General features: G+C 39.4%; 1 protein-coding gene across 1 annotated transcript in view; it reads right to left on the bottom strand.

Annotated features, from left to right (window-relative positions):
* The window catches only part of lrba (LPS-responsive vesicle trafficking, beach and anchor containing), a 121650-nt gene that overhangs the window by 74713 nt on the left and 21105 nt on the right, over positions 1-25832 (bottom strand). Inside the window, exons 23-35 of the mRNA XM_077719729.1 lie at positions 24247-25377; positions 23974-24158; positions 23066-23219; positions 21776-21956; positions 18894-19000; positions 18503-18610; positions 17539-17680; positions 17154-17472; positions 13116-13252; positions 12499-12583; positions 12232-12365; positions 10262-10323; positions 863-927 (exon numbers count right to left, since the gene is read on the bottom strand). Of these exons, the coding sequence (XP_077575855.1) occupies positions 863-927; positions 10262-10323; positions 12232-12365; positions 12499-12583; positions 13116-13252; positions 17154-17472; positions 17539-17680; positions 18503-18610; positions 18894-19000; positions 21776-21956; positions 23066-23219; positions 23974-24158; positions 24247-25377 (2810 nt within the window). The remainder of the gene's footprint in view (positions 1-862; positions 928-10261; positions 10324-12231; positions 12366-12498; positions 12584-13115; positions 13253-17153; positions 17473-17538; positions 17681-18502; positions 18611-18893; positions 19001-21775; positions 21957-23065; positions 23220-23973; positions 24159-24246; positions 25378-25832) is intronic.

The raw sequence follows: 25832 nt of genomic DNA on the forward strand, positions 1-25832 counted from the left end.
GAGGGGCTTTAGGAGGATGGGGGCGGGGCCCTGAGTGTAACCCAAACCTGCTGTTTCAGCGCAGGGCGGCAGGGGAGCGGAGGCGCCGGCCGGCGGGGCAACCTCGGCAGCCTCTTTGGCCCTGACCTCGCTATCAATAACCGCGGGATGCTTACAACTCTTAACTTGCTTTTTTTACAACTGTGTATCGTGTGTTGATGAACTTTGAAAGGGAAGAAATAGACCGTCATGTTTTGGGAAAATCGTCTTATGGCTCAAAATGAAGTTTTGAAAAAAAAAAGTACTGTTCAAATGAGGTTTTCAGGATTAGTGTTGATAAGATTTTGGGTTTTTATAGATTGTGTCTGGTTGATTTTGGCTTGATTTTGTTTGAATTCAGTTTTCTGGATTGATGTTGATGAGATTTGGGGTATTTGGAGGCCGTTTTTAGTAAATTTTGCCTTGGTTTTGAGGGACTTTCTTGTTCGTTTGTCGGGTCTTGCTGGTTTTGGGTCAAATTCAGTTTCCAAAATAACAATTAAAAAATCTTACTGTTCAAATTCAGTTTTCTGGATTGATGTCGACGAGATTTTGGGGTATTTACAGGTCACTGTTAGTAATTTTTTGTAGATTTGGAGGGACTTTCTTGTTTTTTGTCAGTTCTTGCTGGTTTTGGGGCATTTTTGGTGACTTGCGATAGTTTTCGAGGCATTTTAAGGTTCTCCGAACTTGCCGTTTTGACAACAAAATGAACCAATGTGGTTTTGGATAGGAAATGAAGCAAAAAACCTGTGACGACACAGAGTGACCTGACTAAGGGGTTTTTGGTTTAAATTTCCCTCTAGTGGTCACGGAACAAATTCATTTCCTAAATCTTGCTTACCGGCCTTCGTTAACCAGCTCAATAAAAGCCAACCCGGCGTTCTTCTGGATGGAGTTCTGCCATTCCTGCCAACAAAAAAAACAAAAACATCAGCAAAAAACATTGACACCAAGTTAACGCTAACGCTAAAAGACACGGCTTCGCAAAGACCGTGAGAACCTCCAAGAAAATCTACAAACATCTCCTCTTTTTGACCGGCACTTGGTGTCAGTTTTGAAACGTTTCGACAGACCGCACTGGGACGACCAATGGGACGAGAAGAGGACGAGGAGGGGGCGCTCTCGTGTTGGCTAGCTAGCCCACGTTTCAACGCCTTTCCGCGCGAGCGTCAAAAGAATAATAAAGCAACAAGGTTACGCGAGCCTGTCTGAAGCTGGCCTAGCTTGGTTTTTGGTTGTTTTTTTTGTTGGCTTTTTTGGCTCCCCCTTTTTGGGCCTCACTTCCTCTCCCGGGACTTGAAGAAGTATGCCTGAAAAAGCCCATGTGAAAGAGTTAACGACTAAACTGGTGGTGAAGAAAAACACGGGGAGGAACTTCAGTACATATTCCACTTCACTTCTTTTGACGGGAGCTTTTATCGGACTCTTAAGGACGCCGCGCTAATCCCTGGGCTCACGCCCCAAAAAGATTTCCGCGCCGCCGACGGCGATAGACGTCCAATTCAATTTGATTTTGGTCCGGACACTTTTTTGCTGATTGGAACCCAAATTAGACTGAAAAAGAAAACAAAGAGCAATCTAAAGGCAAAGTGATATGAGCATATATAAACAGTAGAATAGGATTTTTGGTTGTTTTTGGTCCCTTCACATAGTTAAAAAAAAAGGCAAAATAATCTGAAAAAAACTTTTTTTAACAAAAAAAAAGACTAAATAACCTGACGGAATAAAATTGTTATTTTTTTTTAAAGACAAGATAACCAGAGAAAATAAAATTATAAATGTTTTTAACAAAAAAAAGACAAAATAACCAGAAAAAAACAACATTATTATTATTTTGTTACCAAAAAATGACAAGATAACAACAAAAACCACAAGATAACCTTAAAAATAACACTTTCTTTTAAAAAATAAAAAATAAATAGACAAAAAACCTCCAAAATTGAGGGCCATTAATTTTTTTAACCAAAACAGTTCTGCAAATTCCCTTAAAATGAACACAAATGAACCTAAATCTATAGTAAGTTCACTCTGGAATAGCCTAAATCAAAAAGTGATACAAAATTCACATCAAGTGCCCCTGAAATGCCTGAAAATGAACACAAAATGACTTAAATCTATAGACAAAAAAATCTCAAGGTGTTTTTTTGTCGGGAAGGATTCACAGGGTTGACATTGAGCCGTTTTTTTGTTAGACAAGAGCCCAAAATTGGCTGGGAAAGAGTTTGGAAATACAATTTGAAGGAAGGACATTAAACATAAGCTAGCTTGTCTGCGGCCCACCGGCTGGCCTTCAAGGATATTCCAGACCCGACTAGACCGGACTAGACCGGACCGGCTTGTCTTACTCTTCCTCCTTTCTCCTTCCCTCCGCAAGCCGGATTTCAAATAAACACCACAGGAAGTCCAGCCATAAATAGAGTCTCCCTCCGGAGAAGCAAATGTTACATTTCCTTATGCCATTTTTTTCTTTTATTGTGCAGATCTGCAGTCGTTTTGGCAACAAAACCTCGGAGGTTCCGCCATAAAAAAATGTGATGTACGCACGGCATCGTTCAAAAGTAGGTTGGGTTTAATTAAAAAAAAGAAAAACTACAAATAAAAACAACCGACGAGCGTCGCTAATTAAAAAGTTTGATTTCACAATAAAAGCTAACAACGAAATGACTTGATAATTTTTTTTAATTGTCAAAAAAACTTTTTTTTTTATGTTTTTTGAGAAATATTTACACCCCGATTCGGAAATATTTTGACAGCCATTTTGACCAAAAACTAATACTACCGTAATTATGAGTAGAAGAAGAAGAAGCTATATCAGAGTATCCAATTCCGCTTTTTTTAACACTATTTTTATGTATTTTCCTAAAAAAAAAATGTTAAACTATTTTCAGCAACATGTTTGTCTGTCCTTAAGCCCCGCCCCCTCAACAAAGCACCACAAAAAGTCGACTAACAACCAAAAACAAGCTATACTCGACGCCATTGCCGTTTTCTTTTTGCCACTAGACGAATGGGGGTTGTGGGCGGAGCCTGTGTCTGATGGAATATCGAATTTTAAGCCATTTTACGGTCGCCATAGGAGGGGAGGGGCCGGGTGGGGAGTATGACCACCGGCGCCCCTGATGAGAGGATACAAGCGGCCATTTGTGAACCCTGACCTTTGACCTGACTGACCCCGGCCGTCCGGCTTCCCCGCTGGAAATGTGAGCGACGTCGGGGAAACTGGCGGCGGCGGCGGCGGCGAAAAGGTGCGCGCGCTGGCCATGGCGTTGAGCCTAAGCATACGCGCCATGCGCTTCCGTCATTACAGCTGATTATCCATAATCAACATCCAAATATACCAGCGCCGCCGCGGGTGAGGAAAAGCAGACCTCCACAAACTAGTGAGCGCCCTTTCAAAATAAGGGTCGGAAAAGAAAGAAAAAGGAAGAAAAATGACTTTAAATGCCCATGAAATAACAAATAAGACGTTTGTGTTCGATGGCGACATCACTCGTAATCAAATGTATTTATTTTATTGGCGTTTTTTCGAGTTTTTTAGGGGGTTGCATTTTGAATATGACGATTATAGCTTGTTGGCTGCCACTGACGGCCATGGGCGTCCATTTTGGGGCAGGGGGAGGGTTTGTGGTTGTGAAATTACGAGATTAAAAACTGTTGTTTTGGGTTCAGGTGGTTGTAGTTCATTTGAATTTGTCAGGTCAGATTTATCATTCATTTATTAACTTTTTTTGAAGGGTCGCAGGGGGTGCTGGAGCCTATCCCAGCCTGAATTGGTGGCCAGTCAATTGCAGAGAACGATCTTACTAACTTTTAAATCAATAAATGTCATTTTCAATCAATTTCTTCTGTATTTTTAGTTCAAAAATCATCTTGTAAAATCTAAAAATATAGCTAAAAAAACTCAAATAAGCATTGTTTTTGATGTATAAAAAACGGAATATTCAGGGCTTTTAATCCAGTTCTTTTAATCCATTTATTTAAAAAAAATCTAAATATGATGTATATTAAATTTCCTGATTTTCCCCCTTTTAAATCAGTAATTGTAATTTTTTTAATCATTTTTTTCTGTGTTTTTAATTCAAAAATCTAAATATTATATCTAAAATGGTCCCGCCACATTCTATTCTCTCTTTTAATCAAAATTTTATAGACTTGTGCATTTTCCACTTAAAATATCCATTGTTTTTGTTTGAATTACTTCTCACAGTTTTTAAAATACTTCGAACTTGGCTTGAATTGTACTACAAAAACCCTAAAAACACATTGGGTCCTCAAGGGGTTACAAAAAAAACAACCAAAAAGGCCCAACGGTAGCCGGCTAGTTGCCGCCTAGCGTTAGCCGCACTGTCGTAAATGCTAACCCATCAAAAGGCCTCAAAGTACTCTGTGTAAAAACGTCTTTTTTTTGGGACTTTGACGCACGTCTGCGAGGCAAAACTGTAAACGTCGCCATAAAGCGGCGTTGACCCCGAGTGCGCGCCAAAGTTCAAGGGTGAAACGTTAATGCTTTCCTCGTGTCCGCCCGCTCAAAGAAAGCGTAATGGCCGTCCAGGGTGCGACAACTTGGGAGTCCCGCGGCGAGCGGGAGGGGGACGACCACTGGCTTTTTTTTTTGGGAGAACAATCAATCACGGAAAGCTCGCCAACACGTTTTGGGTCGGCGGGGTGCCGTGCCGAGCGGAGGCGGGGGGGGGCACATAAGAAAAGATTCCAAGGGACGACACGCCAGGTAAGAAAACAACGCTTGAACGTGTACAGAATCGACCAAAAACTGTACTTCAATTTTTATGTTTTTTTTAATGAATTTAAAAAATATGTTTTATTTTATTTTAATAATTAATAGCTGATTTTCACCTTTTTATGAACTTAAAAAATATTTTTATATTTTATTTTAATACTTAATAGCGGATTTTCACATTTTTATGAACTTAAAAAAATATTTTTATATTTTATTTTAATACTTAATAGCGGATTTTTACATTTTTATGAACTTAAAAAAATATTTTCATGCTTTATTTTAATGATTAATAGCTGATTTTCAAATTTTTATGAACTTGCAAAATATTTTATTTTATTAATTAATAGCGGATTTTCACGTTTTTATAAACTTAAAAAAATAAAATAATAATTAATAGCAGAAGAAAAAAAAAATCGCAAAAAAGTGATTTCGCAATAATTGAAGGAAGACTGTCCTCTACTTACAATATTCCGGAACTATACATTTTGTAAGTAGAGGTACAACTGTATTTGGATATTTCTCCATACTTTTGAACAATATTACTTTACAAGTACTTTCTATGTCTTCCGTTTTTTGGCCAGGAGAGTTCGGCGGCCATTTTACCTCTCCTGGCCGTGACCCCGGCGTCGACGGGACACGCGGCAGGGCCTAAAAAGGGGCGTCGACAAGAACCCAAGCGGAGAACAACAACAGCGGGAATGGCGCCGGACTTGAACCTCTCGCTCGGCCGTTTGACTACGCGGCGTATTGCGCCGCCGTTTGACAGGCCGGGGGGGGGGGGGGGGGGGGGGAGTGATGGCCAAAAAAGTACTTTTTTGGGGGGGGCGAGCTCGCATTCCTCGCCGCTTTTCTCACCTCTCGCCGAGCGGTCGGCGACCGATCCATCAAAGCGCCGCTCGGAGGAAATATGAGTGGCTAACGTGATTTATGGCTATTCCGAGGCCGCGTTACGCTTGGAATAACTTGAACTTGCGACTAAGAAGCTGTAAAGATTTTACAATATTCATTTGGGTTCCACTTCTTAGAGAAAAGACTGACTTTTTTGTTTTTTGGGGGGACGCCGTCCATTGGCTCGGCGACGAAATGTAGGAAAATGTCTGCTTGGGGGATAAAAATAGCAAAAAGTGGACTCGTTGTGGTGAGCTGGATTGGAAAAGTTACGTTTTTTGTGGAGGTGGATTTGAGGGCAAAAGTTGTTATGAAAGTTAATGTTAATATTTGATAAAAAAAAATATATATATATATATAACTAGAAATGGTATACATCACTTTTATGATTGTTTACTATTATTAGGTTCTATAAAGCAAGGAATTTAGGATTTTTTGCTGAATTTCTTATTTAACATAAAAACAACTTTTGGGATTTTTTGGCTGAATTTCTTATTAAACATAAAAACAACTTTTTGGATTTTTTTTGCTGAATGTTGTATTAAACATAAAAACAACTTTTTTGATTTTTTTGCAGAATTTCCTATTAAACATAAAAACAACTTTTGTATTTTTTTGCAGAATTTCCTATTAAACATAAAAACAACTTTTTGTATTTTTTTGCTGAGTTTCTTAATAAACATAAAAACAACTTTCAAATTTTTTTGCTGAATTTCTTATTAAACAAAAACAACTTTTTTGATTTTTTTTTTGCTGAATTTGTTGTTCACATTTTAGCTTAAAACGGCCTAAACGTCTATCGGAGAAACTGAGCAATTTTTCCTTTATCAAAAAGAATTAAATAAATAAATAATATATTAGTGTTTTTTTTTCAATTAGTTTTTCTGGTGCCACTTATGGTCCGAAAAAAACACTACTTGTTTCTACACTGTCAGTGCAACACATTATATGACAATGTGACTATCATTGAATCCTACAAAAGTACTTGGTAGTTGGTCCTTGCCTAATCTTTCCAGCCTTCCTTATTTCCTTCCATTTGTGATAAATGGCGGAAGGATGGATGAGGTGACAGAGGGCCGGACAATAATGTCTGATGTAGAGGACACAAATGCGTCCAGCGGGGAGATTTACGGGCCTCCCACTCCACTACTCCGCTAAGCGATTAGACCATCTCTCATATCAGCGTCTTTCGAGTGGGGGGGGGGGGGGGGCACGGTACGGTTATTATTTATCAACCCGTTGGCTGCCACTGGCCATCTCGTACCTATCAAAAGTGGCCATTTTGGGTCACTGCGAAAATTGAGCCAAGTCCGACATGGACGTCGCCGTTTATCAATGTTTGCTAACGTAGGCCAAAATGGGAATACAGTATTCCCTTGAATAGCGCGGGTCATGGAGAACAAACATGGCCGCGATCATTGAAATATTGCCAAGTGGTGTCTTAGAAAAAAATATATTTTTTATTTTTATTTTAGTAGCAAAAGTGGCTTCCGCTTAGGAGTGTCAGCATGGATTTTCATATTTTTATGACCTTAAAAAAGTTGTTGACTACTTAATGATTATGTATTTTTAGTTATTGTTATTATTTATGAATTGTATCTTTTTTAGTTATTTTTATTATTTAATGATTATTTTTTGTAATTTTTCTTATTATTTATTATTTATGTTTGTTAATATTTATTGATTATTTATTTTTGGTAATTATTATTTATCGATTATTTATGTTTTAGTTAATGCTATTGTTTTTTTGTGATTACCATATTTTATTTATGTATTAGTTATTATTTATTGATTTATTTTTTGTTATTGTTACAGTATTTATTGTTTTAGTTATGTTATTATTTATTGATTATTAATTTTTTAGTGATTGTTATTATTTACTGATTATTGAAAAGGTAATAAAAAAGGTAGTTATACCTATTTTTTTTACATTATTATTCTTCAGCGACGAGTCCTAGTAGCAAAAGTGTTTCACACGTCCGCCTCGCAGTTCTGAGATCGAGGGTTCAACTCCGGATTTAGATTTTATCATCACTACACGGCAATAACTAAAAACAGTTTTCCTCCATTTACCCCACGTAAATACAACAAAAAAGCCCACATTTGATTAACGACACATCATGGCAAATCGTTTCCCCCTTTTTTTTTTATTTTATCAGCTTTAATTCCCCAAATAAATAGTAGCTGCCATCTGGTCTTCCAACGCGGCACTTTTTAACCCCTGAATGACATGCGCTAATGCGCCTATTTGTCATATCTGTCAGAATGTTGTTTAATGCTAATCTAATCAAAGGCAAAAATCTCGGGGATTTTTTTTCCTCCGTTTTTTTGCGCCTAATCTACGTGCTAGCAGATTTTTTTTGATTTTTTTTCTCCATGAGAACCGCTGGCATGGTGTTGATTGCAGCCATAAATCACGGGTTCGAATTCTCTCACAGCTAATGCAAATGTAATTTTACGGCGAGCGAGAACGGGTAAAAAAAAAAAGAAAAAAGGGGGAAAAACGCGGGCCTTCGGGCCAAAAACACGCCGGCGTAATCATCGGCGTGTTTGTTCTCCGCCGCGTGATGGATGATGTCATTTAAAACCCGGCCCCTCCCCCTCCCCTCCCTCCCCGGGGCGCAGGAAGTAGCCACTCCCGAAGCAGGAAGCAACCCGGCGGCCATTTTGAGTGGGACGACTGTTTTTTTTTTTTTTTTTGATGGATTCGCCGTCACCGGGTAGAAAATTTTAATTAATTTCCCCCCCTGGTGGAGATGGAGTGCGGTTGGGGTCGAGGGGTCGGGAGGCGAGGGACCCCGGAGCAGTTTTTAATCAGGGCTCCCCCCCACCGTTGGGGAAGGGCGGCGACGTTGGGGAGATGCGTTGCCAAAGCGGGCTTTGATGGACGCTTATTTTTACAAAATGGACGCATTGTAGGCTTCCAATTAAATTTAGATTTTAACTGTTTGGGTGGCGTCTTTGTATTGATTTTTTGTTTTAGCTTTAAAAATGGAGGTTTAATGGTTTTTTTATTGTAGTGAACGTCCGCTGAGTTACGTTTCGTATCCTAAATGTGGTTCAAAAGCTCACAAAAAAGTATTTTCTGAGGGGGTATTCGGTTTAAAAAATAAAAACAAAAAAAGATGGCAAGCCATCCATCCCCGTCTTATTTCGACAGATGCGGACGTTCCAGTTGGCTGGTCATGTGACATGGGGATCGATTGGTTCGCCTTGTACTTGCTAGTTGGAACTGATTTTCTTCTTTTTTGGTCTGTTTTTGTAAATACATTTTCCCCATTCTTGTTTTTTTTTTGTTTACCGAACTACTACTGGTTAAATGCCAATTATAACTGATTTTAAATTCATATTCTGACTCCCAAAAACAATATCTCAAAACATATCAAGTATCGAAAATAGTCATGAATTTGACCAACGATTTGGCCGGACCATTTTAGATAGAATATTTAGATTTTTTTTTTAGAAAATGGATTATAAGAACTGGATTAAAAGGTCTGAATATTAAGTTTTTTTATAGATCTAAAACAATGTTTGTTTGAGCTTTTTTAAAATATATTTTTAGATTTTACAAAATTATTTTTGAACTAAAAACTGAAAACATTGATTAAAAAATGACCTTTTTTATCTAAAATGAGGAAAATCAGGAAATTTAATATACATCTATACTCCATTTTAATTTGATCAGAAAACACAAAGTCGGCCCTCATCATTGACTTTCCTGGACCGCAAAAAAATGATGCGGCGGGCCAGATTTGGCCCGCGGGCCGCCACTTTGACACACCCTATGAGGTTATGAACATTAACATTTTCTTTCTGACTCGCTAAAAACATGTTTTAGATAAGTAACGCAACAAGATGATTGACAGTTTTTGTCTAATGAGACTAAAATTAGCAATTTTTAATTATTATTATTTATTTTTAGGTATTGTTTATCTTTTTTGTAGACTAAAAAACGCTTTTGCAGCCAATTGGCATCCGAAAACAAGTCAACTCGGCTTTTACCAGCAAAAACAAGTACAAAATATCTAAAATATGATTAAAAAAGACAATAAAGACAAGTAAAATGGCCGTGAAGGTGTTCTTTTTGTCCGTAAAAATGGCCTCCCTCGAAAGTAATTAAAATCTATGGGTTGCAAATACAAAAGGCAACCCAGAGGGCAATTAACAAAAGGGCAAGCCACGACCGTATCGAAAGACAATCGAAAGAAAGTAACCGACGACGCCATCCACAATGCCGTTCTGGCATCGATCCGCCGGCCGCGGGTTCGCGATCCCCCCCGAATTAGTATTCATGAATGTGGCGGGCGGCTAAATAAACTTGGCGAAGGCGGCGTCCGGGAGACAAAGGCCAATCGATGGGCGGCGTCGTCAAATGGACATTATCCCTCCCGGCGGGGTCGGGCGGGGTCGAGCGGGTCGCCCACCCTTGACCCGCCGGGCCGATATCTGCCCGTCGAGGCGCTTCCGATACGTTATTTTTCCAGATAAGCGGGTGTGTGTGTGTATTTTTGGATATTTTGTTGGTGGGTTTTTTTTTTGTTTGTTTTTAAATTGTTTTTTGGGGTGCGCAGGGGGTGAATGGAATGGATCTGATAATAAAGATGCAAGACTTGCCTGGGAACATAGGAGCATCACCAGTTCCACCACTGAACTGCTGGACTTCATGCAAACCAGGCCTGAGGGAAAAGGGGGCGGGGCAAAGAGAAGGATATGATCAGATTTATTTAAAAAAAATTAAAGATATTTAGCCATTTGCAGTTACATTTTGCTAATGAATGACCATGTAATGTAAATATAGGGTGGAGAAATAAATAAAAATGATCTTATTACTATTATGCTTTTATATTTTGGATATAACTTTACTTTTTGTTGTAATTTCAACTCAAAGTAAACTTTACGGCTGTCTTAAATCATTATATTATAAATTATAAGGCTATAGATTAGATATTTAAAAATAGGTTGGAGTACAGTGTGATGATGATATCATTAATTAAATAAAATTCATTAATAATAACTTTTTTTTTTAAAACACTGACAATTAAAACAAAAATAATGCTAAGAATTAAAAAGAATAAACATATTTCAGTGTGATTGACATCCAATCAATTTTAACTGGAAGTCTCCAATACAGTAATTTATTATACAATATAGTATAGAATTTGTCCAAATTGGTCCCAATCAATCAAAAGCTTTTATTGACATCAGCTGCGTATAACGAGATTGGTGGGGAGGCTCAAAAAAACGACATTTTGGACTGACTGGCGATATAAATGCTATTGCTAAAACGGTCCAAACCATTGTCATTTTCCCAAAAATCTTATCCTTTTTCCATGTCCTGCGTATTATCTAACACGCCACCATCTGCACGGCGGGCGCGTCCCGTATCGACGCCACTAATGAGCTGACATGGGGCTCATGTCAACTTACACATATTTTGGCTCGTATTACGGCTCCGACATTGGCGGGCATATGTCCCCATTGATCCCTAATGGCCGCCCCTGGAAAGCCCGGCCAAAAGATCAAGGAGGCCAACGTCCTCCGTCCGGGAAGATGGGACGCATGTCCAAACACCAATGGACGACCCCCCCAGCTCTTCCCTCCGACTGACGGCTGCAAATATCAATCAACTTTCCATTTTGTTTGGTGGCAGCAGACATCCCAAACAGCGCTATTAGGGTCCTGACCTCTTGACCCTCTCTCTGGGGGCCCCTGGAAAGCTTCTAGCGCCGCTACCGGCTCGCTCATGGCGCTAGTACTGCGTTAAAAGTAGCTCGGGGCGCTTGGGACCAGACCATCCACGTTTTGACTGATGGCTGCACTTTGGTTTAGCTGTGATTTTAGGGAATTTGAGCTTGGGTGGGAATGTTTTTGTATTAATGATTGAAAATTTGGCAAGAAATGGAGAAAATCACAGTCACTCCAAATGCAAAGACGTGAGAATGGGAAAGCCAGGATTTTTATTTCCCAATTCAAAAAAAAATGTTTTCCCTTTTCCCCCCCTTATTCATATTTTTATTTTCCCTTTTCCACCGTATTCATTTTTTTGTCCCTTTTCCACCCTATCAATATTTTTATTTTCCCTTTTCCACCTAATTAAAAATTTTATTTTCCCTTTTCCACCTTATTCATATTTTTGTTTTCCCTTTTCCACCTTATTCATATTTTTTGTTTTCCCTTTTCCACCTTGTTTCTATTTTTGTTGTCCCTTTTCCACCTTATTATTATTTTTATTTTCCCTCTTCCACCTTATTCATATTTTTGTTTTCCCTTTTCCACCTTATTCATATTTTTTGTTTTCCCTTTTCCACCTTGTTTATATTTTTGTTGTCCCTGTTCCACCTTATTATTATTTTTATTTTCCCTTTTCCACCTTATTCATATTTTTGTTTTCCCTTTTCCACCTTGTTCCTATTTTTGTTTTCCCTTTTCCAACGTATTCATATTTTTGATTCCCCTTTTACCCCCTTATTCATATTTTTGTTTTCCCTTTCCCCATAAATGTATCACTCCCATCCTCACAATTCTCTTTTATCCACACTATCATTTTCCCTTTTCCGTTTGGGCCGGCTACATTTGGTACTCACTGGTGCCTTCGATGAGGAGCTCCTGTCCATGACTTCCCAACAAAGTCCGCGAGAGGAAGGGAGCAAAGTCTACAAAGATCTCTCGGAGCAGAGGCGCCGCCTTCTCCAGGGCGTGTTCCAGACGTTCTGAAATGCTGCCAAACCACGGAAAGGACACCAAAAATGTCAGTCATTTTCCCAAACTGGGGGTACATGGGAAAAACGTAAAAAAACGGTATTCCGCCGTCTGTGTCGGGTGGGAAAAAAATAAAAAATAAGATGAATCACCTCATATTGGGGGCCGTGTGTTGGGTCACAGGGGACAGCGGGGGGACAGATGGCAAGCTGGCGCTAGCTGGAACCGGGCCGGCTGCTGGAGAATGAAGGGGGGGGGGACAACTTTGTTATTAGTCTGGATTTCAACACGCACACACACTGGAGAGGCAATAGATTATACGGCCGGCGCGGCACCATAAAGCGTACGTGGAAACGGACGGGCCTCTTATGAAATCATACAATGGCTTCCATTCAAATGCTACAAGAGAGGGGAGGGGGCGATTTATGGGGGGGGGGGGGGGGCGGGGGTGGGGGCTAGGCCAAGTGGGGCTACGTACCAGTAGGAAGGATTTTTATGCTTTAGATAGCGGATGATGTACTCCGGGCACAATACGTCTTCCTTATCAATTTACAATTCACAGAGTGCTTCAAGGTGGAGTACCGCCCCCCACCACCGCACCAAATGACATACTTATCATATCTATACTAGTACCCTAAATTGGATTCTTTTTCTTCTATTTTAATAAATGAATACATGGTTTGGTTTGAATACAAATATTTTTTACTGAATATGTAGGGATTTATTGTATTTTTATTGTAGGTCTTCACCCAAATAATTTCTTACTGACCTTCTGTAGAGGTGGGGGTCAGCGACGTATCTCCTCCGGAGGAAACCACAGCCACGCCCTCTACAGGTGACAAGGGGGCGGCGGGCATGGCCTGAGACATCGCCACCCCGGCTTTTTTGGGGGCCAGGACCACGCTCCTGTCAAGTAGAAGATGACAGATTTTATTACTGGATGTCATACAAAAAGAATAATAATAGTAATACATGTTACTTCCAATGTTCTATGTTAAAATTGACATTACATAGCCATAATAATTGAATAAATAAACGGTATCAAAAAGGATAATAAAAGATATTAATATTAAGATTATTTTAAAGTTACACACTAAAAACAACTAAAGTTAAACATGATATCTTATAACAATATGTGATACCTTAATATATAAAATAAGAGAATATTTCTGCACATATAATAATAATAACACATTTTACCTCCAATACTCTATTTTAAAATTGTCAATACATGTCAATAATACTTGAATAAACTGTCAAAAAGTACAATAAAACATGTTCTAAAGTTAAGACTGATTCAAAGCTAAATATTTAAAAATAAAAAGAGTTAAACATTAACATTTGACCATATCTCATAACAATATGGTATACCTTAATATATAAAATATGAGGGCATCATATTTCCACATTATGAGAATGACCTAATCAATAACTATTCAATATTAATGATCCAACTCTTCCTGTTACTAATATATTTTTGATATTCCATCTCCATAAAAATAGCTCCACCAAAAATTAATATGCAAAACAATTTTAACATATAATAAAAAAATATTATTATTTTATGTATATTTGTATGTCTATTTCTCTAATGAACGAACACAATAGAAAGAAGACGTGTTTGAAATTGGCAGCGACGCAGATAAGCCGGCGGTCTGGATCCGTAAAGGGGGCGGGGCCAGGGTCGGGGGTTGTGACTGTGACAGCGCGGCGGCCATATCAAAGCGAGGTCGGTCGGCGCTGCTTATCAGTGCTGACACGGGGGAAACGGAGCCTAATCACGGGCCGCCGCCGCCTCTCTTGCTGACACCAGCGCACCTCCAACATGTGCCGCGATACCCAACGGGCTAAAGACCAACTCAAACTTCTATCCTTTTTGAATTTAGATTTTGTTTTTTTTGGCCATTCATTTGTATTCGGTTACCGGTCTCGTTTTCCAAAGTCGAAGCAGATGTCCGCCATGGGTTTTGTTTTGATGTCGTAGCGAGAAATATCATCAGTCGGTTTGTATAAATGACTAGAATGATTTGGAGAAAAATTATTTTGGACAGTTTGACGTCAAATGGACTCTAAAGGCTTCAATCAAATAATCGAGAACTAATTGATCATCAAATTTGTCACTTCATTGTTAAGAAACCCCAATAAAATGGGTATAATCTTAATTTGACATAATATAATGTCATTGACAGTACACTCATACAGTGTTTCCCAACCAATGTGCCACGAGCATCAATTTCTAAATCACTGGTGTCAAAGTGGTGGCCCGGGGGCCAAATCTGGCCCGACGCATCATTTTGTGGGGCCCGGGAAAGACAATCATGAGTGTTGACTTTCTGTTTTAGCATCAAATTCAAATGAAGAGTATAGATTACATTTCCTGATTTTCCTCCTTTTAAATCAATAATTGTCATTGTTTATTCCACCTTTTCTGTGTTTTCAGTTAAAAAATCATTTTGTAAAATCTAAAAATATATTTTAAAACAAACTAAAATAAACATTGTTTTAGATCTATAAAAAACGGAATATTCCGGGCTTTTAATCCAATTCTTTTAATCCATTTATGTTTAAAAAAATCTAAATATTCTATCTAAAATGGTCCGGCCCACATGAAATCATCCGCCATTAGCACCACGAGAGGAGCGAACGCGAGTCTTCCATCCATCCGTCCTTCCGTCTATCCTCACGCACGTTCGGAATGCAAACAAGCTGGCTTTGGAAGGTGGAGCTGATGTAAATCAGCGTGCGGGGACCATGACACTGTTTGGTTCTGCTTCCCGTCAGCAAATATTTGCACGCCGCCTGTCATAACAGGGCCACGCCGGCCGGAGAAACGGGACGGCGCAAATCCAGCCCAATCCTGCCGGCTCCGACCGAGCCGGCGTATAAATCAGTGGTGGTGGGGGGGGGGGGGGCATTGGGGGGAGGAGGGGGGCACGTTGGAATACATCACCCGTTGACCCGTAGCCGCTTTTTATCTGGATTCGCTCCTCTTACGCGGCGCTCGTAAATCTGAGGGAGAACTGCATGCGACGTTTTGCTCAAAATTAGCAGAGAAAATGTTTAGTGGAATTTCGTTGTAGATTTTAGGATGAGATATTTGAAGTGATATCATTTGTATTTTGTGGGATATTGAAAATACACCAAAAAAATCGATTTTCAATCAAAATTGTAAAATTTAGTTTGACATTTCAGACTATTCTAAGTTTAAGTTTTGGCGTCTTTTATTTTTTCGAGACTTTCCGCAATTAAAAAAAATTAAAAAAAAATAGCATTTCACCCCAAAAAATGTTGTGCATATTTCTGTACTGTTGAAATATGAACTTGTGAATTACAAAATGTCAAATTGAAATAACAATTGGGTGGAAAAATTTTCAGATCCATGTCCTTTTTTGTCAATAACATTAATAATGGCAAAAAAACAAAAAAAACCCACTAATTTTCTCTAAAATTATATTTTACGCACTATAAAGTAAAGCAAAGCATACACACAAAGCCTATTCTTATTAATTTTATTATTATACTATCAAAAAGGACAAAAAACATTTGAAGAGGGTCCAATTTAGCCACAAAATGAACCTTTCCAATTCATAACGAATGCGACACGGTCCAATTTTTTGCGGCACTTTCCCACGCGCCATTTCAAAACAGCACCGTTTTGGCCTACAAAAAAAAGTCCATTTTGTATCACTGACTCCACTCATCTCTCAGATCCTCGTTAAACCGCCACGGGCCGTCAAAAACACGGAAAGTACCTCCGCGCCGAAGCCCCCTCGGCCATCATCATCATCATCATCGTCGTCATCCCCTTGGCTTTGGCCTTATCGGCCCCGTAAGCCCCGACCCAAGGTGTCTGTCTGTGAACCGGCGCCGGCGCGTGTTGGCCGAAACGCTGTCACCGTGTGATTTCCAGCGTCGGCCTTTCAAGCGCGCTCAGCGGGACGGAGGGACGGCGGCAAGACGGTGGGACGGCGGGACGACGGGACGGCGGGAGCCTGTCTAATCCCACTGATACCGAGAGCGCCCGCAGACCTCACAAAGCATTCCTCAGATAAACGCACGCCGTCGTCGGTCGGGGGTCAGTGACGCCGACCATCGTTTTCCAACAAAAAAAAGCGAGAACCTGCAATAGTCAAACCCCCCCACCCCTCCAAAAAATACATCACAGTCCAAATGGAAACCAGACCACGAGGAACATCTTCCTTGTCTACGGATTTGATAGCGCAAGGGTGTCAGACTCGGGTTGGTTCGTAAATACGATTTCGCGTGGGCCGGACCATTTTAGATATAATATTTAGATTACTTTTTTAATAAATGGATTAAAAGAACTGGATTAAAAACCCTGAATATTCTTTTTATTATAGATCTAAAACAATGTTTATTTTAGTTTTTTATAAATATATTTTTAGATTTTACAAAATTATTTTTGAACTAAAAACGCAGAAAAATGCATTAAAAAAATGACATCTATTTAAAAGGGGGAAAATCAAGAATTGTAATATACATCTATACTCTTCATTTGAATTTGATCCTAAAACAAAAAGTCAACACTCAAGATTGACTTTCTCGGGCCGCACAAAATCATGCGGCGGGCCATATTTGGCCCCCCGGGCCGCCACTTTGACACCTGTGTGATAAACATCCAATTCCTTTCTCAATCCAAACAACAATAGACTTCCAATATCCTTAAACCTAAAATATTTACTGTGAATATTTCCGCACCATTAACGTCTAATTCCATTCAAGTGGGAGGAGCTAACAAACAAGCATAAAAAATAGATTGGACCAAAATAGATGAAAAGGCACTCACCTATCAAAAGATCGGATGAGCGGTGAGTCCCGAGGAATGTCCCCCACACCGGTGGCCCCGCCCAGAAAAGCGTGCGGCAGCAGGCCGGGCTCCGCCGCCATGGCGTCGTCCGTTGGCGCCCCCACCAGGCTACGCAGGATATCCTTGACGTTCTTGCCCTTGCCGTCGGCGTGCCTGACCTCCGAGGAGAGGGCGGACAGGGCCTCCGAGACGGCGTCGGGTCCGCCGGCCGGCGAAGACGACGACGTCGACCCGACCTCGCCACGTTCTTCGCCGACGCCGTTTTGCACCTCCGGCCCAGCGGGGGCGCCAACGCCATCTATTCGGAAAGCGGACGGTCCGGTGAGATGTTTGGATTTTATGAAGCCGGGTGGGCGTGGCTTACCGGTGCCCTGGGATGGCCGCGATGGGCGAGGGTGCTTGTTGTCGTTGTGCGGTTCCAGGATGTCTCGGTATTTGGACACCATGAGGACGGAGATGAAGTAGACCACGGCCAGGGCCAGGAATTGTGCCTGCTTACTGTCCTCCTGAAGCAAAAGCAAGGAAACTAAACAACGGCCGCCATTTTGGATTCTATTCAAATGCATATTTTTCTCTCTTTCCCACACCCGCCCTCTTTACTTCCCATTTACATCTACAAAATCAGGCCCAAATATTGAAAATTTTCCCCTCTCTGTTATTCGACTAATATTAATTTGTATTGTCCATTTAAGAAATTAATGCAAATGTATTTCCCATTCTCAACCTTCTTTTGCCTTTTCCACCTAAGAACTCAATTTTTTCCACTTTTTCCCACACGTCCCTTTTCCCCCTTTTCACTCTTATTTGACTCATATTAATTTCTATTGTTTATCTACGAAATTAAGACTTTCATATTAGCAACCTTCTTTTGCCTTTTCCACCCAAGAACTCAACCATTTCCCTTTTCCACCAAAGCGATGAGGCCCAAATATTAAATATTAACTTTTCATTCACTCTTATTTGACAAATATTGATTTCTATTGTTGATCTACAAAATTAGACTATTTCCCTTTTCCACCCAAGTACTCAAAACGTCAACAATTTTTCTCTCTTTTCATACTACCATTCTCTTTATTTCCCTTTTCTATCTCACTGATCCAGCCCAAAGTTTAGCTTTTCCCGCCCCATTCATGCACACTCTTATTTTATTTTGAAAGGACACCCTTTCCTAAGGAGTCAGTGCAGTGCATGGATACTTTTGTATTCCTACCTCACCCATTTATTTCCGTTCTCCATCACTTGGGGCACAACTTGTCATTAAAAAAAATCCTCTTTTTCTTTGTTAATATTTAAGAACGTTTCTTATTTTTTCAATTCCCGGCACTCACAATATCCCGGAAGACAACGGCCCTCAAGCGATTGATGTCCATGTCCTGCAACAACCTCTCAAAGTCGCGTACCGGAGACGAACCTCCCGTCACGGCATCCACGGGACTCTGCGGCAAAGCAAATTAAAAAAATAAAAAGAGGCTTTGTTTATTCAGCGCTCCTTTTGTGGCGCTCAAATTTCCCCCGGCGGGAGAAAAGGACCTCCTGATCTTAATGTCTTTTCTATAGAGCGCCCGCCTGCATTATGAATGAGCTTTGACACACGGGCAGAAGCGAGAAAGAGCGCGACTTTTCCTGGAAGTCGTGGCTAACAAAACAACAATGAGCGCACTCAGGGGGGGGTAATACGATAAGCTAAGCGCTAACACAATCACAGAGTGGACCACTTGCCTGGACCGAAGACGTTTTGCCCGGAACGGCGGTGGCGGCGGCTTCTTTGCAGAGCTTCGAGTGAACCTGCTGACATTCCAGGCAGTTTCTCACCGCCACTGCACACACTAAAAGTAAAAAAAATAAGGGTGGAATTAACAAACAAATGGAGGAAAGGGTTCCAGTTAAAACCATTTTAATGAAAAGGGCCGAAATAGATGTAAAACCGGAAATATAAATACGACTGAAGTGCTATGTATAGTAAATCAGAGAGCACGCTGCAAAAAGTCTCTTTAAAAATAAAAAATAAACTAGATTTCATGTGACTATTTTAGATAAAATACTTTTTTTATATAAATGGATTAAAAGAACTGGATTAAAAGCCCTGAATATTCAGTTTTTTTGTAGATCTAAAACAATGTTTATTTTTAGCTTTTTTAAATATATTTTTAAATTTTACAAATCGTTTTTGAACTAAAAACAGAAAAAATTCATAAAAATGACAATTATTGCTTTAAAAGGGGAAAATTAGGAAATGTAGTATACATCTATACTTTGAATTTGACCCTAAAACAGAAGGTTGGCACATTATTTACTTTCTCGGGCCGCACAAAATGATTTTGTGGGCCAAATTTGGCCCCTGGGCCGCCACTTTGACACCTGTCTTAGAATAATAGTCCCACCTCCTAAAGAAAAACATTTCATAAGATCATTTATGTTCTATTTATAAGCAAAAAAGTGAAGAATGGAATAGGACAAGGAATAAAAATAAAATCTTAATCTGCACTTATCATACAATAACAATGACGACATACCATTTTTTGATACACTTTTTAAAGTGGCTTTTTCCCCCACATCTAGCCAATTGTAGAACAATGAATGCCATGAATTTGATGGGTTCGAACCGGAATCTACTCCAAGGTCACGGGTTGCCAGGTGCACTTTTTCTTAAAATGTCGCCGGGACAGTCAATAACATCTTCCAAGTGGACTTGACGTGCGCGGCGCTTGTAATCTGGTGTCGTCGGTGGCGACGGGCGACCCCCGCCCGCCGCTCGCAAGCCGCCGCCGCTCGACAACTGACAAATTTGGGCCATTTGGAAAAAGCCGGTCGGGGAGGGAATGATTCCACGTGGAAATGGCCCGGCTTTTTTCCATTAAGAGCACTCTCTCTTTCATGCGCTCATTTGTAAGAAGAAAAAAAAAAGGAAAGACGGACTGGGGGATGGCAAACAGACGCTAAAACCTTGTTACTCTGGAGCTAAATCGCATTAGGTTCCTTGAACGGACCTCATCAAATATTCATTTCATAACAATGGCCGCCCGCCTAGGTTGATTTTAGAAGTCTGCCTTGTTGCTGTTTGGACTACAAATGCCACTTTGGTAAATGTACTGAAATGGAGACTCAAATAGAACAAATAAATGACAAAAATGACATTAAAAATGGTGCATTCAAAACACTTTTTAGACTAATTGTGTATTTTTGGACTTTTTCAAGAAGTATTTCAATGGCAAAAAAATAAATACATACAAAATCAGCCTAACTGTGTATTTTTGGACTTTTTCAGTAAGTATTTCAATAGCAAAAAATAAATAAAAATACTAAATCAGACTAACTGTGATTTTTTTTGGGACGTTTTCAAGAAGTATTTCAATGGGAAAAAAATTAAAAATACACAATCAGACTAACTGTGATTTTTAAGGGACGTTTTCAAGAAGTATTTCAATGCCCAGAAAAAAATCATACTGTTTTTTTCTTGCATATAAGCCTCGTCTGTGTATAAGACGCATCTTAAAATTACCTTGAAATGGTTGAATTTGACAATTTTTCTCACATTTTAATCAATTTTCACCTCCACAGACATCAAAATTAATTTTGTTTAGCGTTTAATATGTTTATTGTGTCTCTTGTTTTGAAATAAATGACCGCATCGGCCGCGTTGTCTTGCGTTTTGGCGTTTTGTCTAATTTATAAGCCTTACCCTCAGTCATCATTTTTTTGATTGACAAATACGCCCTATATGCAAAAAAATACGGTATATATATATATATATATATATATATATATATATATATATATATATATATATATATATATATATATATATATATATATATATATATATATATATATATATATATATATATATATATATATATATATATATATATATATATATATATATATATATATATATATATGTGTGTGTGTATATATATTTGAACTGCAGTCTGATTTGGCAACCCGAAAATAGACAGATTTTGTATCCAGCAAGAAGTGTTTTTTATTGTCCATTTTTTAGTAATTCGGTCATGATTTGACTTGAAGCCAGTTTTACTTAGAATATGGAATTTGATAGGAGAGTCTACCTACTGGAGGAAGTCTGCTTTTATAGTTTAGGCTAGCCCATTTTTTTTGCGTAATTTTCCAGTCATGTTAGAAAAATGTATGGTTTCAAATAGCCATTTTTAAAGTCATTTTACAATCTTATTTACTGCCCAAAAAATTCTACAAAATTACTAAATATTTTAAATGACTTTTTCGTCTTTATGACCATTTTCAAACCTGTAAAAAAAATCTAAATCGGACATTTAAACAAGGCTAAACGATTAAAAATCTGCGGCAGCTCAGCACACACATTGACCGCATTGCTCGTACATATTTAACGGTTGAAAATAAAAGATATGAAAATGGCTTTGGGGGGTGCCGTGGTGGGGTGCGGCCATTTACTCTTCCCAGCCGGCTCAGCTCGAGCCATTACGACTAAATCACTACACGACGATAGCGAGCGTTTTTACGAGCCTTGCCATGCGGCGGGGGTTATAATAACAAGAAGATAAGGCCAGAGGATGCACACAAAGGCCATTTTTCTTTCACGGGGAAAACAAGGTGAAAAGACGTACCCAGGCGGAGGCACTGGCGCAGGATTCCACCCGACGACATGTTCTTCTCCGCCTCGATTTCGGCAAAGTTGAGCGAGCTGGCGAACACCAAGATGTCCGCCAGGCCCACCAGGCGCTGGAGGAAGGATACCGAGGTGTCCGGCGTCAGGCCCTGGGATGCTTCGATGTGTTCCAGTTCGTGCTGGGAGGAAGAAAAGGGGAATAAAAGTGTCAGCTCGGGAAAAATTAATATTGTTTTAGGTTAGGTTAGGACTTTATTTCATCTTGTAGTTGGGAAATTTCAATTACAAGACACAGAAGACATTGTAGAACTAGTTAAAAAAAATGGAGCCACACATTTTTGCTAGGGTGGTTTAGTTTATATTTCAAATTGGCATAAAGTGTTCACTTTTTAGTCCATTATATCCAATAAAATGGAATCCTACTTTTTAATTTTATTATAATAGTAATATATATTTATCTTTGTTTGTTGTTGTAATTTTTGTGCAGTTTTTGGTGACACTTTAAATATAATTTTAGGTGTAGAATGACAAAAATATATATATTTTTATATTTGTTGACCTTGCGTTTTTGGAAAAAAATCCTGTTTAGCAAAATTAATCTTCAAAAATGTATAACCCTTCTATTGAAATAACCCTGATATTTTTTTACCATAATTTTTAAATATTTTTTGACCTTGCGTTTTTGAACAAAAATTCTGTTTAGCAAAATTGATCTTCAAATATTTATATCTGTTCTAATGAAATAACCATGATATTTGTTACCATTTTTAAGAGTTGTGTGATTAAAATAGCCATTAAATCTTTAAAAATGTCATTTGTGAGAGACATTTTGATATTAAAAATCAAAATATTCACAAAAAATAGTATTTTCCTATTGTAAAGCAAAATAGTGCCAAATACTAGTAAAAAAATATATATATTTGATCAAAACCCAAAAATATTAATATTGCCATTGACAAGGATAGAGGTTTTGATTAATACAAGTGCCAATCAAACTCAAATTCCCAACAAAATGACAAAAAAAAGTCAATTTTTGTCGGCTATCATTGTCAATGGTACGGATATAACTATTTGTCTTTATTTCTCCATCGACCTTCTGGTAAATTCAGTTAAAAACAACAATAAATCGTCCTTTTTGGGTCAGGCAGGAGTCGCGGCGTCCCTTAAAGAGGTCAAATGACCGCAAAAAAATACGTAACGAGGTTAGAAAGCGCTCATGTCGGAGCTAACGCGATTGTCAAAAGGTCACGTTTGCCGGATGGACGAGTTCGAGGGGGGCGGGACTTACAGAGGACGAGGTGGCGGCAGAGAGCAAGGGCAAGATGCCGCCGCACGCCATGATCAGGTTGTCCACCACCTGCGAGATCAGGTGAACGCTGTTGTGCACAAACACTACGTTGTCGCTGCTGTTCACAAAGTCCAAAACCGTCTTGGTGGAGTGACTAAAAAAAAAAAAAGAAAGAAAAAGACTCTTAAAGGGCAAGTGACCATTTTTAATACAAATTAATAAACCAGGGGAAGACCGTACGTACATATAGATCTGACCTTTGACCACTGCATTTACACACACCGCCATTTTGGGTTAAAAAATAATGTTGACTACTACATTATAATTTATTATGTGTTCACTTGTTATTTTTGCACATTTTTATTCATATTGTTGACTGGATATTATGACTACTTATTTATTGAGGATTTATTTGTTATTGTTCTTATTTATTGATTATTTATTTATGTATTTCTTTTATGTATAGATTATTTGTTATTTATTATGTATTGATAATTTATTTATTAGGTAATGATATTATGAATTGATTTTATATTTCTTAATTATTTTGTATTGATTATTTATTTATGTATTTGTTATCATGTATTGATTACTTATGTATTAGTTATTGTTATTATCAATTGATATTTTTTTGTTATTGTGTATGGAGTATTTATTTATTAGTTATTATGTATTGATTGTATATGTATTGTATTAGTTATTGTTATTATTTGTTGAATATTTATTAGTTTTTCTTTTGTTCGCTTTTTGGTGAGGCTTCAAATCTCAATATAGTACTTTTATAATAACAATATAAGAATTAAATTTGATTCAATATAGACAAAAAAACTTGCCGTCATTTTTTAGCCAATGAGTGCTCCCTACCTTAGGGTTGTCAAATTTTCCAAAAAGAAGACCAATCAACCAACCTCCTCCACGCTTGCACGTCCGTCTCGATGGCAAAAAGCAGGTCGGTGAGGAGCCGCTGGTGCATGTGAGACCAGCGGAAATCCGGGATCCGGAACATGGTGGACCGCGGCACCGAAGCTCCGCCCTCTCGGGATTTGGTCGAGGACGAACCTGGGCCCGCTGTCGGCGCCGTTTGATTACTCTCCTGCAAAAAACGGGTCAAAACAACACCGTATTAACACATTGTCCGCTCGGGTCTAATGGCAAGCAAAAATATATATATATAAACATACGCTCAAGTGCGCCTCCTTGAGTTCCAGTTTCTCCGTATCCAAAGCCACATTGGACACATCCAGTCGAGCGATTTTGATTTCCTTGGTCTTCTGGCTAGAGGTGGCGCTTTTGAGCGGCCCACCGGAAGGAGATTCCCCCTCACCGGTGGTTAAGATGGACTTTGAGCCGTCTCCATCCTCCCGTCCACCGGAGGGCGCTGTGATCTGCTGCTCGGCCTGATTTTCTTCCAATGCTTTGGGTCCCTGACTCGTCACGCCAGATTTATCTGGGCTTTCTTCAAGGTTTTCCTCAAGAGGAAGGTCTTTCTTCGCAATTTTTTCCACCGAGTCGTCTTCGTACGATTCTTCTCGGCTGTCGTCGACGGGGTCGCTGACGGAGGATATGTCGACTAAGTCTTCGTTGAAGACCGAGGCGTCACCGTGGAAGCTGTTGTCCAGAGGGGCCGAGGACTGTGGAGAAACCACCTCGTTCTGGGGTTCCTCCTTGATGGCGTCTTTGTCTTTGGGAACTTCTTGATCAACCGTTACAGGTTCTCCACCCTCTATCGTTCTAGGTTCTCCATCCTCAACCGTTCCAGGTTCTCCACCTTCAACCGTTCCAGGTTCTCCACTCTCAACTTTTCCAGGTTCTCCACTTTCAACCGTTCTAGTTTCTTCACCATCAACTATTCCAGGTTCTCCACTGTCAACTGTTCCAGGTTCTCCACTTTCAACCGTTCCAGGATCTCCACTCTCTATCAATCCAGGTTCTCCACCCTCAACCGTTCCAGGATCTTTACTCTCTACCTTCTCCGTCTCAACTTCAGGTTCCACTTGACTATCTTTCCCAAACTGTCCTCCCAAGTGATTACTCGGCATCCTGTTATCTCCTCCACTTGCTAGTCTCTGATCATCCTCCACCTTTTCCGAGACAGCAACAGAGGCTTGAATAGGCTCAGATGAGCGTGCTGGGGCATCATCCACGGCCAGTTGGATGACCGTGGAGGGAGGACCGTTGGGACATGGGTCAATCTCTGAGCCACGGCCGACTCCGGAGACTGTTCGGACGGCAGCCAGCGACCCGGCGGATTCCTGACGCTGGTACTGGAGGAACATGCGGGACAGGTGCTCCTTGTGTTGTTCAAACGACACCTGGAATAACAAAAACACAAAGATCAGATCAAATAGACCCAAAGTGGAAGTTAAAAGATACGGGAAAACCCGTATAGGTTGCCAGGTATGGGATACAGCAATCTCTTGATTATGGCAATGAATGTAGACCAGACATAAACAAAAAACTGAAAAGTAGGGTCACGACCTATTTAAAAAAAATAATATTATATATTATCGTATAGATTTTTTTGGATTGGATAACTTTATTTATCTCGTATTCGGGAAATTTCATTGTCACAGTAGTCATATAGTCCTCCATTTTTTGTTTTGTTTTTACTTCAGTTCTATAGTAGCAAGCTGAGGAAAGGGGAGTGGCTTCTTGTGAGTTTCAGCATGGATTTTCACATTTTTATGACCTTACAAAAAATAACATTTAATGAAGAAAAACAACTTGATGTAGTGAAGCCGCAATATTCGAGGGATTACTGTACATC

This window comes from Stigmatopora nigra, chromosome 6 (genome assembly GCF_051989575.1).
Source record: "Stigmatopora nigra isolate UIUO_SnigA chromosome 6, RoL_Snig_1.1, whole genome shotgun sequence".
Taxonomy (NCBI): domain Eukaryota; kingdom Metazoa; phylum Chordata; class Actinopteri; order Syngnathiformes; family Syngnathidae; genus Stigmatopora; species Stigmatopora nigra.